Source organism: Moschus berezovskii, chromosome 27 (genome assembly GCF_049115385.1).
Source record: "Moschus berezovskii isolate FMDL1 chromosome 27, NW_MosBer_1.0, whole genome shotgun sequence".
NCBI classification, from domain to species: domain Eukaryota; kingdom Metazoa; phylum Chordata; class Mammalia; order Artiodactyla; family Moschidae; genus Moschus; species Moschus berezovskii.
The window spans coordinates 25192200-25209046 of record NC_142486.1 but is presented as its reverse complement, the minus strand read 5'-3'; the positions used below and the strand labels follow the sequence as shown (position 1 = coordinate 25209046).

At 45.4% G+C, this 16847-nt stretch overlaps 1 protein-coding gene across 1 annotated transcript in view; it reads left to right on the top strand.

Moving 5' to 3' along the window:
• TMC5 (transmembrane channel like 5) overlaps positions 1–16847 on the top strand; it is a 66902-nt gene that overhangs the window by 23643 nt on the left and 26412 nt on the right. The window contains exons 8-14 of the mRNA XM_055409575.2: positions 2817–2916; positions 5489–5576; positions 6346–6594; positions 8833–8984; positions 10842–10986; positions 11871–12026; positions 15569–15720. Of these exons, the coding sequence (XP_055265550.2) occupies positions 2817–2916; positions 5489–5576; positions 6346–6594; positions 8833–8984; positions 10842–10986; positions 11871–12026; positions 15569–15720 (1042 nt within the window). The remainder of the gene's footprint in view (positions 1–2816; positions 2917–5488; positions 5577–6345; positions 6595–8832; positions 8985–10841; positions 10987–11870; positions 12027–15568; positions 15721–16847) is intronic.

Sequence of the window (16847 nt, the reverse complement as noted above, 5' to 3'; positions counted from 1 at the left end):
TAAAGAGCGTTAACGGAAGTCACAATCTTGTTGGCTAGAATGGGGTCACAGATCCATCCTAGGCTGCGAAAGGAGCCACCCTTTGCCACGAAGGAAGCTGGGAGAGTTTTAACTGAGCACAGTGGCTGTGCAGGAAAGGAGGCCCCTGCTGACGTGAGAGGAAAGAGAGAACAGGTGTGGGAAGCAGACAGACAGCAGTGGGGCCACCCAGGCAGTCAGGAGATAGCAGCTGTTTCACTGTAAACCCATCTGGATTTATATAGGCACATAAAACTATAAATAAAACATAAGTCTTGGACCAGAGGCACCAATTAAAGAGAAGACCTTGCCTTTTGATTATGAGTCATTTAGAAGAATCTCTGCCTTCTGTTTCTAGAATCCTATTGCTTTAATAAAGAATTCTGTTTCTGGCCTTTTACCTAGCTACTGGGACAGAATCTGCACAGGAAAACAACTCCTCTTCTCAGGGATCCCCCTCTGGTACAGATGTGGGGAACTGTACTGTGATTTGTGGGGACTGGTTCTGTCCATCTCATCCTGGCGTTAAAAACTGTGAATGGGGCAGTTCTCTGTGATTGTCATCACTTTTCTGGGCGTTTCCCAACAATGCCAGTGTGACTGCTATATGAGGTCTTGGGAAGCTCACCTTGGTGGGACCTAAGGCTTGGGCGAACGAGAGATGCTTTCTGGTGGTCAAGTGAATGAAATCATTGTCGAGGTTGAGCATGACCCTTCTGGGGTCCAAAGCCGTCCATCTTCAAGTCATATTGTTCCAGAGAAGACACCGGTGAACTCAAACTCCATCCTGGTCCCCTCCATTTCTGACAGCGATGTGACAGACTTTCGGATTTTCAGCAATCGGAATGACAAAAAGGGCAAGCAGTCATTACAATTTGCAACACCTTTGAAGGAATTGTGTTCTCAGACCCTTCATAACTCAGAAAACACAGGCTTACACACCCCTCATACTTCACACGAGAACATCCAAGGTGAGACCCTGGGGCAGAGGAGTTAGGTTGGGAGCAGCCCCTTCCGAGTTGCCCACAGGGCTGTGGTTTTAAAACACCGAGTAGGGTGAAGGCTTGGTAGATGACCTGAGGATGCCTGGGACTCGGAAGGGGTCACTTTGAGAGGATCTGACACCTAAGAAGGAGTTTTACCTTGATCAAGCTCATTGCACGTGCCCGGTGTTCTGCCTTTTTGTTATCCATCGAATTTAGTTTTATTTGCCTGCCACTCTCCACACGTGTGATACGGGCACACCTGTCTTTTCCATTTGCTGAGAGACTGAGGCTCAAGGAAATTAAATGACATAGCAGATCTGGGATCAAATGCAGGTCTGCCTGATTCCCAAGCCTGACACCTTAACCACTGTCCCGAACTGCTTTGCACCCAATCCCTAGCTTCGCGTATCATGCTGCTGCTGCTGCTAAGTCACTTCAGTCGTGTCCGACTCTGTGTGACCCCATTGACGGCATCCCACCATGGGATGCCTCTATTTGTCAAGTCCTCCGTGAAACCAGGTCTTAACTGAGACCCTCGCTTGCCTCGCAGCTCCTGACATCAAACACTGGTTTCTGAGATGATGTTTCTCTTTCATCCCATAATACTCCAGGCATGAAGTGCAGCCATTCTCAGTGACTTCTAAGAGGGGAGGGGGAAAAAACTCTATTCACAGCAAAGCATCTTATGAGTTTAGCTCCTTTTGTTGAAAGATGGGGTGTCTCTTGTCACTTTGCTGTCTCCCCGAATTTCTGGGCTTTTTTCCTCCTTCACCTTCATTCCTCTGTCCCTACTTCCCTCTCAGGAGATGCTCAAATTCCTCATCTTCAGCCAAGTGATTTGGAGGCCCTCTTCTGGGAATTCTCCCCCCGCCTCAGCTGTGTCATTGAGAGGAGGAGGGGTTCCATGCATCTCAACAACAGGGCCAGGAGCCAGCCACTCCTGCCATGGGCCCGGCGGCCCCCACTGCTCCCCCGCTGTTACGGATGGGGCCACAGTGCCATGCAGACACAACCCACCCAGAGGGAGAAGGCACTGCCTTTTCCTTGTTTTTTGAGTCTTGCTTTTTTGAGAAGGAAGAAACCTTTTTCATGCAACCCCTCAGGAGACCACCTTTCACATTCGGCAATGTGTCACATGCCTGGAGCTAAACAGGTCACCTGCTGGGGGCTGGGGCCATCAAGATAGGCTCAGACTCACAGGGAGCTGCCTGCTGGAGATGGGCCCTGGAGATGAGAACCTGGAGATGGACCCCACCCTGCAGAAGCCCAGGACTGTAGGAGGGGGGCAGGTAGATGCCTAAACTGAATTGGGATCCTATTAAAAAGGAGAGATGACTGTGGGGTAGGTGATCACAGCATCTGCCACGTGGACCCAAAGTGTGGATCTGAGTTCTCGGGAGAAGGGAGGAGGACATTCCAGGGTGGTGGAAGAGCAGAAGACAACAGTCAAGAAAAGTAAAGAAGATGCTTGGAGCATCAGGGGGGCGAGAGAAAGCCATGCAGGAAATTACAGAGAGAAAAGAGCCAGGCTGACCACACGTTCTGGCTTTGCTGAATGTGCCATGTCATAGGAAAAAGGAAAACACGGAGTTGGAATTGCATACAAACTGTCACGTGCTTTGGCTTTGATATGTCACACACGTATGCACCATCTTCTTGTTTTTATTTATGACTTTTCGGCTCACGAGTCTGCATATTCTTTCCCGTGCACTCATAAAAACATACTTTAGATCTTTAACACCTATTTTCAAATGCTATTATTCTGTTAAAATAAAAAAAAATTAATCTCCATGTTTTTTTTTTTTTCTGCAGGACAAAAGTTAATCGAGTCTCTGATACCCATGACATCTAGAGACAGAATTAAAGCCATTAGGAATCAGCCAAGGACCATGGAAGAAAAAAGGAACCTTAGGTATGGACCAAAAGTTTTTTTCCTTGCACAGATTTCATGGAAACCTTAGTCTTTTACCTTTGTCTCATGTCAGAAAGATAAGAAAGAAACGCAAGGGAAGAGGCAATCTTCCTACTGAAGAATTCCACTTAATGTATGTTGGTCACCTGGACTGTGGGCTGTGCTTAGTGACCTGCTTCCAGAGAGTGGAGGACGGAAAGAAGGGGACATCACTTACCGGGGTGAAGTCTGGCTAATCCTACCTGGGCCAGATGCTCAAGACTAACATCCCTGGAGATAAGTCACGTGATCAGAGAGTCCCCTCTATGTGTGTGTGTGCATGCTTGCTTAGTCCTGTCTGACTCTTTGTGACCCCATGGACTGTAGCCCACCAGGCTCCTCTGTCCATGAAATTCACCAGCCAAGAATATTGGAATGGGTTGCCATTTCCTTCTCCAGAGGATCTTTCCAACACAGGACTGAACTTGTGTCTCTTGCATCTCCTGAATTGGCAGGCATGTTCTTTACCAGCTGAGCCACCTGGGAAGCCCCCCACCCCCGTGTACTCTCTCCTAAAACCCACAACCCTAGTCTAACCAGAGGAAAAACGCAGAGAAACCCTAATCAAGGGACAGTCTTCTTAATATCTGAGCCGTATTCTTCAAAACTGTCAAGGTCATCAAAAAGAAGGAAAATTTGAGACTCAGTCAGACTGGAGGGTTCTAAAGAAACATGACTACTAATGTGATGTGGTGAACTGGATGGGTCCTGGAATAGAAAATGAACATCTATGGAAAAACTAGTCAAGTCAGAATAGTCTGGAGTTTAGGTACAAGTTCCACACCCATGTTGGTTCCTTAGTTGCAACTATGGAAATGTAAGATGTTAGCAGAGGAAATGGTGAGTGGGAGATGGGGATTTTCTGTATTGTTTTTGTAACTTCTCTGTAAATGTTAAACTCCTCTTAGAAAGAAAGGTGTGTGCAAGGGGAGAGTTCCCTGGTGAGCCAGTGGTTAGGACTTCACACTTTCACTGCTGTGACCTGTGTTCAGTGCCTGGTAGGGGAATTAAGATCATGTAAGCCATGCTGTACCAGCAGGGGCGGGGGTGGTGGTTGGGGGTACACAAAACTAAAACAAACAAAACCGCAGAAGCTTTCTAAGCCCAGTAGTTCAAAAGCAAGAGTGAGGGTGGTTTAAGTCTTCAGCCCTTCTTACATTTATCACTCCTCAGCATTTTTCTTTTTGCAATTTATTGGGAGTTGACAGGGCTTCCCAAGTGGTACAGTAGTAAAGAATTCGCCTGCCAGCTCAGGAGACACAAGAGACAGAGTTTCATTCCCTGAATGGGGAAGATCCTTTGGAGAAGGAAATGGCAACCCACTCCAGTATTCTTGCCTGGAAAATTTCATGGATAGAGTAGCCTGGCGGGCTACAGTCCATGGGGCAAAGAGTCGGACACGACTAAGTACAAGCCCAAGGAGCTGGTACTAGAGTAGATGCAATCGCTAATAAACAATCCAGTGATGCAATTGTTCTGAGGTTCAGTCTGGCAGGGAAAGTAGATTGGTCAACAAGTAACTTATAAATGATAGAAAGAATTTCAGGCCAAATCAAGGTAGAAGCAGATTGCGGGGGGAGGACTAGAAGATAACAGGACTAGAGTTAACAGTCCTCTTGGGCAAAGTAGGGGACATCTGTGCACTGAGCTTTGGAAGATGGTGTTGTGGGGGGTGGGCCTTTGGTTGGGCCAAAGGAAAGAGCCCAGAGCAAAGGAGATGTAATGAGTTCATGGAAAAGTAAAGGGAACAACCGCAGCTGGATCTTTTTGAAAGCACTCTTCCGTTTCAAACTCTGTTTGGCTCTGTCTGTCACACAGTGAGGGCCTTGTGATGACCCAAAAGACTTCACAGCAGGATTTTCAATCTGACATTTGAGTTGGGATTATTCTATGTTTGGGGGGCTGTCCTGTTCACTGTAGGGTATACAGAAGCATCCCTGGTCTCTAGATGTCAGCGGCACTCCCAACCCCCAGGCTGACAACCAAAAAAAGTCTCCAGACATACCCAAATGTCCCTTGAGGCTGAAAATCTTCCTGGTTGAGAACCACTGACTTGTAAGACCCCAGCCACCTACCCACGGTTATCACTCACACGCTCCACCCTTCCCCTGCTCATTTCTGCCCATCCCAGCCTCCCTGGGGCTTCGTGTTGGCTGTTTCCTGTGCTCAGACAGTCCCTTATCCACAGACTAACCCCCTCTTCTCCTTCCAGACTTTGTGCAAATAAGGCGCTATTCAGATTGAATCAGGGTCTTCATCCCAGCATCTCCCACCTCCTCACTCTGCTCTGTTTCCCCTCTGTTTCCCACAGTACCACTCACCTTCTATTATCTTCTATTGTTTACCTACTTTACGATTACATTTCTTATTTATCTTCTTGCTCTTCCAACTACGGTGTCTGCTCCATGAGCTGGGGAGACCTGTCTGTGTCTCACCACCTGGGACTGTGCCTGGCATGTGGCAGGCACTCAGGAAATGTCAGGGGGATGAATGCATTACCACATTGGTGTCTCGCGTCCGCCCTTTCCCACAGGAAAATCGTCGACAAAGAGAAAAGTAAGCAGTCCCGTCGTATCCTGGAGATCAACTGCTGTGCTCAATGTCTGAACTCAATTTCACTGGTAAGTCGGTCTTTACTGAGGTCAGTAAATGGGCACAGAGTAGGGTGAAACCAGGGAGTGGGGAGAGTGGGGATGACAGGGGACTCACAGGAAGGAAAAAACCAAAATTCAGGGCTGTTTCCTTGAAAGAACATAGAAATTGGGTCAGTTTAGGTGTGGGGGAAACATGTGGGCATGTTAAGGAAGGTCTAAGGAACCTCAGCGTTATTTAGTTATTTGGGCAGCCTAGCTACTGTGAGCGTCACCTTCAATAGCAAACCTAGGAAGGTAATAAATAATAATGATACCAACCCAGGTTCTTGATCTTCCTTGATCAATAGAAATTGATAAGAGGCCAGACAAGAAATTCAGGCAAGTCTTTACTAGGGCCCCTGCAAAAACAAGTAGCAGTTTCTCTTGCTTGCTTCCCAAGTAGGGGCAGGCTGGTTCCTAATATGAGCCGAGAGCAAGGGTGTATGGCCAGGGGAGGGGCGGTGATGGTGATGCCATCCAACCATCTCAGCCTGTCTCCCCCTTCTCCTCCTGCCCTCAGTCTTTCCCAGCATCAGGGTCTTTTCCAATGAGTGAGCTCTTTTCATCAGGTGGTCAAAGTACTGGAGCTTTAGCATCAGCATCAGTCCTTCCAATGAGTATTCAGGGTTGATTTCCTTTAGGGTTGACTGGCTATGTCCAAGGGACTTAGAAGCAGTGGCCTGTTGCTATCGTCAGGCCTGCTCAGTAGATATTTGTTGAGGGGCCGTCTAGCCGTGCGCTTTGTGTCTACCCCCAGGCATACCGAAGGTTCAAGAACAACCTGTCAGAACTGCTCAATTCCATCAGCCTGTGGCAGAAGACGCTCAAGGTCATCGGAGGCAAGTTCGGCACCAGTGTCCTCTCCTATTTCAACTTTCTGAGGTGGCTTTTGAAGTTCAACATTTTCTCGTTCATCGTGACCTTCAGTTTCATCATAATCCCTCAGCTAACTGTGATGGAGAAGAACCACCTCCAGTTCACTGGACTGGAATTTTTAACCGGGGCGGTAAGTGCTCCCCCGCAACACCTGGAGTTCATACTTGGAAACCCAGGACATGCCTGCTGGCGCCCTTCCAGGCCTCTCATTCGCCTGAGCGTCAAATGATGCGAGGAGAAGGCAATGGCACCCCACTCCAGTGTTCTTGGAGATACACTGGAAAATCCCATGGATGGAGGAGCCTGGTGGGCTGCCGTCCATGGGGTCGCACAGAGTCCGACATGACTAAAGCGACTTAGCAGCTGCAGCCACTGATGCGAAAGTGGGTGTTTAAAACGCTTTCTCTTTTTCTCCAAAGTGACACACACAGTTTCGGGAGAATTTCTGTCTCCCGAGGTGACCATGTTAACAGTTTCTGTTGTCCAGAATCCTCTTCTCTGCACACCTATGGGCATGTTATGCACGGACACACACATCTTTTTTTTTTTTTAAAACAAAAGATGAATTATTCATACAGACTTCCTGTGACTTGCTTCCTTCCAGCATCTTATATTGGTGTTCATAGATCTACCTTTTCTTTTTTTTTAATTTTCTTTCTACAAAATACAGTGCTTCTTTAAAAAAAATTTCCTACTATAGAAGAGAGCAAATTAAGAAAAAGTCTATTTCGCCCTCGCTCTTTTGTCTACCTCTCTAGTTTGGAGTGTATCTTTATCCACCATTTTTCTTCCTATAAAGTAATAGATACGTAGATACACAAGTTGATAATACTAAAATATTTTTTTAAATAAAAAGATGGTGAGATAATACAAGTCTTGCTTTGCAACTTTTTTTTGCTTTACTGTGTATGTTGAGCATGGATACACATCCATGTTATTCTCCTTATTAACAACCACAGTGTATCTACCAAGCTCTCTATTGGAGCACATAGCTCCCACCTTGTGAATTTACCTTCTAGAAGAGGTTTCTGCCACTGAGATTCTATGGATAGAAAAGAGCCAAATCTGGCTCACCATCTGTTTCTACATAGCCTGCAAAATAAGACTGGTTTCCACATTTTTAAATGGTTGGAAAAAAATATAAAGGATGATATTTTTAATTGGAATATAATTGCTTTACAATATGTTAGTTTCTGCTGTACAGTGAAGTGGATCAATTATATATATATGTATATCCCCTCCCCCATGGACTTCCCTCTTATCCCGGTTGCCATCCTACTCATCTAGGTCATCACAGAGTACCGAGCTGAGCTCCCTGTGCTACATAGCAGGTCCCCACTAGAGACCTGCTTTATATACTGTAGTGTGTACATGTCAGTTGTACTCTCCCAATTCATCTCACCTTCCTCTCCTCTACCCTTGCGTCCACATGTCTGCCTCTGTATTCTGATGCTGCTAACAAGTTCATCTGTACCATTTTTTTTCCCAGATTCCACATATATGCATTAATATACAATATTTGCTTTTCTCTTTATGACTTACTTCACTCTGTGTGACAAACTACATCAATCCACATCTGTACAAATGACCCAATTTTGTTCCTTTTTCTGGCTGAGTAATATTCCATTGTATATATGTACCACATCTTTATCATTCATCTATTGATGGACATTTGGGTTATTTCCATGTTCTGGTTATTGTAAATAGTGCTGCAGTGAACAATGGGGTATATGTATCTTTTTGAATTATGGTTTTCTCAGGGTATATGCCCAGTAGTGGGATTGCTAGGTAATATGGTACTTCTGTTTTTAGTTCTTTAAGGAAATAAGGGGCCTATATAAATTAGAGGAACAAATTAGGGAGACCTGGAGGAAACAGTTAGACAATTGTGGAAGGTAGAACATTGGAATGTACATGTAATTGTTGAATTGTTTCCTTCGGGTCTCTCTAATTTGTTTCTCTGATTTACATAGGTGCCTTATTTCCTATAAATTGAAGTTTAGACCCAAAGACTTGGTTTGTTTCATTTTAAACATTTGACCATAATACTTAATAGATGACAGAGACACATAACAGCTGGCTGACCTGCTTTTAGTCATGCTTGGCTTGGTCACTGGGTCCAGGTGGTGATTACCGGGCCCCTCCATTGTAAAGCTGTGTTGATTTGCAATTCCTTTCCACCTCTAAGAGCCTTGTGATAAGACGTCTAGGTTCTCAGTGGCCTTGTTTGCCTCTTTCCTGGCAAACAAAATGTCTAAACTGACCAGTGCAGGCTTCTTATATACGGAAAAAGTAAACTCTACTGCCCATAATCATTCATTGTTTTCTTGAGAGATCCACCTGACCTGGGATTTATTGTCCTTTTCAGGGTTATTTTACTAACACAGTGATGTACTACGGCTTCTATACCAATTCTACGATCCGGCATGGCAGCAGCGGGGCCTCCTACAACATGCAGCTGGCCTACATCTTTACAATCGGAGGGTGTTTGGTCGTCTGCTTTTTTAGTTTGCTCTTCAGGTATGTAATGTTTGCATTTTCTGATTCTAAGCTCTTTACAGTTCTAGGAAAAATTTTAGGGGCTCAAAAGTTACCGGGGGAACAGTTTCTCTGCAATTTCAACTTTCTACTCCTGTCTAATCCTTTCTTGTCCTAGAACATAAAGTGTAAGTTTGGACAGAGGAAGAGAAATTTTCATGTGCTTTTAAAGAAATTGGTCAGTCTGAAAATAAGGATGCAATGACTCAGGTAGTTTTGATGAATGGTTGTAAATTGACAGTTTTCAAATGTTCAATCTGTTAAACCTGTTCGTTTACTAGGTCTTTGTAACAAAGTATCACAGACTGGGGGGCTTAATCAACAACATTTTTTTTTTTTTTGGCTCAAATTCGGGATGCCAGAAATCCAAGTTCAAGATGTTCCAGCAGGGTTGGTTTCTCCTGAGGCTTCTCTCGCCAGCTTGCTGACAGCCACCTTCCCACTCTGCCCTCATATGATCTACCCTCCATGTATATCTGAGTCCTAATATCCCTTTCTTATAAGGACACCAGCCATGTTGGATTGGGCCCACTTAAATGATCTCACTTTAATTTAATTACTTCTGTACAGATCCTATCTCAAAACCCAGTCAATTTCTCAGGTACTAGGGGTTGTGTGTATGTGTGTATTAGTCTCTCGATCATGTCTGACTCTTTGCAACCCCATGGACTTTATTTAGCCTTCCAGGTTCCTCTGTCCATGGGATTCTCCAGGCAAGAATACTGGAGTGGGTAGCCATTCCCTTCTCCAGGGGCTCTTTACAACCCAAGGATCAAATCCGGGTCTCTTGCATTGTAGTCGTAGGACTTCAAAATAATGATTTTTAAGGAGTACAGTTCAGCCCATAACAACCTCACTGCCAGCAGGATAATCCAAAATAAAACAAGATTTTGTTTTGTCCTATCGAACTAGGAAATGTTTCTGTTTCTTAAGCTGTTATTACTTGATGGTGGCAACCTTTACAAAGGTAGTGTTCATTTTGCTCAGAATTTTTTCACATGCCAGGCTTAGTGCTAAGTGCTTCCTGGACCCAATTTCAATGAATCCTAGACATCTCCATGATAATTACAGCTGCCTTTATTGAGTGCTTACTGTGCTAAGGGCTACATTGACTCTTGCTGTGGGCTGAATAATGCTCCCTCTTCAAAGATGTCCATGACCTAATCCCCAGAAACTGTGACTGTGGTACCTTATCTGGCAAAAGGAATTTTCCAGAAGTGATTAAGTTAAATATCTTAAAATGGGCCGATGCAATCACAAGGGTCCTTTAAAGAGGGAAGCAGGAGAGTCAAAGTCAGGGAAAGAGCAGAAGATGCTACTCTTCCGGGTTTGAAGATAAAGGAGCCCCACGCCAGGGAATGCGGACAGCATCTAGAAGCTGGAAAAGGCAGGGAAACAGTTTCTCCTCCAAAGTCTCCAGAAGGAATACAACTCTGCCAATGCCTTGATTGTTGACCCATTTTCTGATTTCTGACCTCCGGTAAGAATACATGTTGTTTTAAGCCAGTAAGTTTAGGGCAATTTGTTATAGCAGCAAGAGGAAACTAATACAACTCTCATAGTGAACTAGTATTATCCCCTTTATACAGATGTGGAAACTGAGGGTTAGGACCCTTAAAATGACAAAATCCCCCAGCTGACAATCAAAGATGACAAAGTCAGATCCCAAAGCCAGTGCTCCTGACTATTATGTTTGCTGTTGCCCTGTTCCAGAACTTCAGGCTAACTCTTCCATGTTGCCTTTCACCACTAATGATGAAACTGTTCTTTGTTATAATCCTTGTACCCCCAGTGTCTGTCCTAGTAACGCTTGGGTATTTTGGTTTCTGCCTATCCTAGTATGGCCAGGTATTTCCGGAACAACTTCATTAACCCCCACATTTACTCCAGAGGGATCGCCAAGCTCATTTTTTGCTGGGACTTCACTGTCACTCATGAAAGTGCAGTAAAGCTGAAACAGAAGAATCTAAGCACTGAAATAAGGGTAAGGAGAGCTAGCTTTAAACCCCTTCCCATGGCCAGTCCTCTTTCCTCCTTCAACATACCTGTAACTTTTCTTAAAGTAATAATGTTTTATTTTTTATTCTCCATGATATTGGCAAAAAAAACACAAAAAACCCTAGAACTATTTTAAATGCCTAATGCTGGTGATGATGTAGGGAAATGAACATTTTCACATAATGTGATTTTGTTATTGACATAAGCTTGTTGAAGGGCAGTTTAACAGTTTATAAGAAGATGTTAAATACTTATCGACCTCACAGTGCCAGGTTTAAAATTTTATCCAGTGGTTTTTGACTCGGGGCAGATTTGCCCCAGAGACACAGAGCAATATCTGGAGGATTTTTTGATTGTTGCTGCAGAGGAGTGTGTATTACCAGCATCTAGTGGGTAGAGGCCAAGATGCTGCTCAACATCCCGCAGTGCATAGGACAAGCCCTCAACACAGATTTATCAACTCTGAATGTCAATAGAGCTAAGGTTGACAAACCATGAGCTATAGAAAAATACTTAAAAAAAAAAAAAAGAGCAAGCAGAATTTGTAAACTAAGGGGCTTTGACAAGAGGGTTGCAGAGGGTTCCTCAGCCTTATTCTTCAAGAAGGCCCTAGGGCCTCAGTGTATTCTGCCAAGATCGTGGTCCCAATCTCATTCCCTCTGAGATGGAAAAGATAGTCAATGAAGCGATGGGGGGTTCTTGCCCATTAGAGATTTTCCTACAGGTCTCCTAATCCAAGTTCATGGTGCTTTTTCCCACTCTCTCACCTGTGGGTTTGTGTCTCTTTGAGACCACCAAACCCTAGGGGTGGTAATCTTTGCTGACAGTGTAGGGGTTCTGCGAGTGAACTTGACTTCCTTGTGTTTACAGGAGAACCTCTCAGAAATCCGTCAGGAGAATGTCAAGTTAACATTCAAACAGCAGTTTATCCGCTTCTCTGCCCACGTGGCAGCCTGGGTTGTCTCTTCCGGAGTGGCCATCACCTGCTGTGTAGCCGTTTATTACCTGGCTGAGAACAATTTACAGGTAACCAGAGAGGCAGGAGATCCAGGGTCCAGAGCACAGAGAAGCAGGTGAAGGGACGGGATGCAGGAGGGGATGGGTGGGGTCCTGGTCACCACTCAAAATGAGGTCGTGGCCAGCAGCATTGCCACCAGGAGGAAGTTTGTTTAAAAGTGCAAAATCCTGGGTCCCTCTCTTGGTCCATGGACCCAGAATCTGCATCATAAGAACATCCCCAGGGGATGTGTGCGCACACCTCAGGGTGGAGGCTCTGGGCTAGTGGAGACATGGGAACTTTGGCCACAGACCTGGGATCAGGTTCTGGTGACCTCCTTTATTATTATATCCCTAATGCCTCTCTGGCACCAAGTAGACACTTAATAAATATTATGAACCAATGGAATTTGGCTAGTGATTTACTCTTCCCATGGGCTTCCCTGGTGACTCAGATGGTAAAGAATCTGCTGGCAATGCTGAGGTTTGTTTCGTGGATCTGGAAGATCCCCTGAAGAAGGGAATGGCAACCCACTCAAGTATTCTTGCCTGGGAAATCCCATGGATAGAGGAGCCTGGCAGGCTACAGTCCATGGGGTCGCAAAAAGTTGGACATGATTGAGTGACACTTTCACTTTAGTCTACCCAAGCCCCTAAGTTCTTACCTATAAAGTGGAATACTTGTTTTGTAGGTGTGTGGTCCGGAGAAGGCAATGGCAAGCCACTCCAGTACTCTTGCCTAGAAAATCCCATGGATGGAGGAGCCTGGTAGGCTGCAGTCCGTGGGGTCGCTAAGGGTCGGACACGACTGAGCAACTTCGCTTTCACTTTTCACTTTCACACATCGGAGAAGGAAATGGCAACCCACTCCAGTGTTCTTGTCTGGAGAATCCCAGGGACGGGGGAGCCTGGTGGGCTTCCATCTATGGGGTCACACAGAGTCGGGCACAACTGAAGTGACTTAGCAGCAGCAGCAGCAGCAGGTGTGTGGTCTGGACTAGAGAAAAGTTATGTGAAGAGTCTACTTAGTACCTGGTACTGTAGGTGATAAAGGAATGTTAGCTTTTTTTTTTTTTGATTATGAACTCTGAGACTAATTAGCTGGTGGGTGGACAAAGTACTGTTTCTCTGTGCTTTTCAGTTACTCTTCTGGAAATGGGGCTAATTGGAGCTGATTTTGCAGACCTCTAGAATTGTGGTACAGGTTGGTCTGATTGTGTCTCTTTCTTTATTGTCTTCCCAGTACTCTAAATACAAAACCTATCCTCCTACTAACGCATATATATGGAATTTAGAAAGATGGAAATGATAACCCTGTATACGAGACAGCAAAAGCGACACAGATGTATAGAACAGTCTTTGGGACTCTGAGGGAGAGGGTGAGGGTGGGATGATTTGGGAGAATGGCATTGAAACATGTATGTTGTCATATATGAAAAAAAAAAAAGATGTACAATATAAAAAAAATCGTTTTCATTACAATATATAAAAAAAAAACCTATCCTCCACGGCACGATTGATAGATCTTTTGTGATGTGGCCCTTGCCCATATCTTTAGTCTCAATACCCCACAACCACCTATATACCACACCAGCAACACTAAATGATATGCCCCTAGTTCCCTGAACACGTCATGTTTTCCCTTATCTCTAGATGGGAGACACGCAGTTCATTCTACACTGCCACCCCTCCCCTTCATCTTGCAAACTCCTTTTCTCCCTCTAGACCTCAGCATGAGTGACACATCCTCCAGGAAATCGTCCCATTACCTCTCTTACTAGATTGAGTTCGGTGCGCCTGACCCTGCAGTCTTTCCCTGTGCACTTGCCACATGCAGCGTTGAAAATGCTTGTTTACGCATTTGTTTCTTCAAAAGAATAGCCAGGCAACCGGCCCAACTCCTGATACACAGTAGGCGCTCAACCCAATGGAGGAGGAGCCAGCCAGAAATGGGTGTGAAATGATACAAACCTAAGGGCTCATATTTGGGTTTGCCCTGAAAGAGATGAAACTGAGTCCCAGACCTCCAGGGCCTGGCACTGCCTACCTGGGTTGGAAGCTGTGGCAGGGGAGCTGCAAATATAAAGAAGACTTCTGAGTTTCTCCTTGACTCCGAAGGTTTTCTTCACGTTCACCTGAAGTGAAGGAGATAGTGAAGGAGGAGAAGAAGAATCATTCCCATTGTTTGAACATCTGTGCCAGGCGGGATCAACCCTCTGCACAGCTCGAGGAGGCACATTCATTGGCAGCTACAATTTCACATGAATGGTGCCCCCAGCTGTGTCATTTAGCAGCTCTGCAACTGGACCTTTCCTTATTTGAAAGTGAAAGTGGCTCAGTCGTGTCCGACTCTTTGCAACCCCATGGACTATGCAGTCTATGGAATTCTCTAGTCCAGATTATTGGACTGAGTAGCCTTTCCCTTCTCCAAGGGATCTTCCCAACCCAGGGATTGAACCCAGGTCTCCTGCATTGCAGGTGGATTCTTTACCAACTGAGCCACCAGAGAAGCCAAGAATACTGGAGTGGGTAGCCTATCCCTTCTCCAGCAGATCTTCCCAACCCAGGAATCGAACTGGGGTCTCCTGCATTGCAGGCAGATTCTTTACCAGCTGAGCCACCAGGGAAGCCCCTTATGTGGTCTCACTTAATTCTTACACTGTCTCTGTGGGTTATATGATAATCTCCCCATCAGGCAGACTGGGAAAGAGGCTCAGAGAAGCTATGCTTGTGGTTCCAAAGCTTCAGCTTATAAGCACAGGGAGGGGCACAGCATTTGACCCTAAGTTACTCTGGCTCCAAAGATACTGTGAAAGTGCAAGTGGTGTTTTCAAAGCTATCCGGAGGTAAAGAGAGGCAGAGTCAGTCTTCATGGTGGGAAATGGGGGAACATTCAGACATCAGATAAATCCATTAGAATCTCTTACTCCAAGAGCGCCTGACAGAGGGGCGGCGTAGGCTTTACTCTAGTCAAATGCCAGGGGGGTGTCCCCATGAAGGCAGGGGCACCCCTCTGACCCTCATAGAAAAGAGCAGCATGGGCTAGCAGAGGCTCCCTTTGCCCCTAACTCAGCACCCGAGGACAGGCAAAGTTTGGTGAAATGAACAAGGGCACGCAGGAGAGCAGAGGAGAAATTCCCTTGAGTTGTAGCTTTGGTAACTCAAGCTTTTATTCCAGCAGCCTGGAGCACATTCTCATATTTCCAAACCTCTTGGTGAGGAAAGTAAAGTCACAGAATGGCTGTTGGGCCATAGGTCCCTGAGTCTGATAGACCTAGGTTCAAATCTGCCAATTCCTAGCTGGGGAACCCTGGGCAAGCATCTTTGCCTCTCTGAGCCTCAGGTTGTCCATCAGCTTAGTCTATTAACACCCACCTATTGGGCTATAGTGGGAATTAAATCATCATGTGAGTAATTCTCGGCCGAGGGCAAGTGCTTGGTAAGTGCTACTTTAATAGCTAATCAGAGGAGCTATTTCTGGGGTTTTCCCACCTTGGGGGATCTTCTGAGTCAGGCAGAGAGGGGTCCAGTGTACAGTCAGACATTTGATTCTCTCCCTCCATCCCCTACAGTTCCTGGCGAACCACAGTAACCCTGGGGCGGTGCTTTTACTGCCTTTTGTTGTGTCCTGCATCAACCTGGTCGTGCCTCGCTTCTACTCCATGTTCAGGCTGGTGGAGCGCTACGAGATGCCAAGGCATGAAGTCTATACCCTCCTGATCCGGTAGGTGTGGCTGTCACTTCTTACTCCAGCCTCCCTTTTCACAGAGGGAAATGGGACGGAAACTAGAAAGGGTTACACTCAAGTATCAAAGTTCTGTTTTCCAGAAAGAATTTCAAGAATAGATTATGTTTTTATGGTATGAGTTTCTAGCCATAAAATCCGAAGAACCCCGAAGAAATACAATGATTGGGTACATCTGCCCTTTGCTTGAAGTAATGGCTTATCTTTCCCAGATAAGCGTTCCCATTAATAGCTTATCTTGCTGCCAGCTTGAGGAGCATGGTTCTCAGTTATGACATGTATGGGTGGGTAGGTTGTGCACTGCACAAATGTTCTTGGCTAAGAAGTCACGTGGGAACTGATCATCCAGGGTTCCCATGAGTCTGACTGTAAGGCTTAATACCCACTGAATCAGCCAGGAGGAACAGATTCATTTCTGTCATTTAACCATTCAAATGGTTGGTTGGAGGGAGGGGTTGAAGTTGAGGGGATGCTTTTGGCAATTCATTGGCTGGGAAAGGATCCCTTTTTGTGATTCCCAGAAAGGCATTGTATGTGCTGGAGGTGACCCCACAGTCTTGATAAATAAAGTATGAGTGAGTGAGTGAGTGAAGTTGCTCAGTCGTGTGCGACTCTTTGTGACGCCATGGACTGTAGCCTACCAGGCTCCTCGGTCCATGGAATTCTCCAGGCAAGAATACTGAAGTGATAAAGTATAAAGCTACCCAAATAGTTTTCTTTATTGCTTCTTCCTGGTTAGTACCCTGACCATTTCCTGGTTATGGTGGTGTTTATAGTGATGAGGCTGAACTACCAGATTGACTTTTTTTTTTACTGATCAATTTCAGAGTCCTTACTTTACCATTGTCTCTGAGATCTGGCTCCTGGTCAGTTCTTCAGTTTTATTTTCTACCTCTTTCCCCTTCCTCATTGACCCCAGCCTCACTCACCTTCTCATTGTTCACAAACCGTATGCCCACCTCAGCACCTTTGCACTGGCCATTCCTTCTTCCTGGAATAGCAAATCTATACTTATGTTTATGCTTATAGTTTCTTCATGCAAATCTTAAACATTTCTGTTACCCTTAAATTTGTAACAAGCATATTTTAAAACACACACACATATA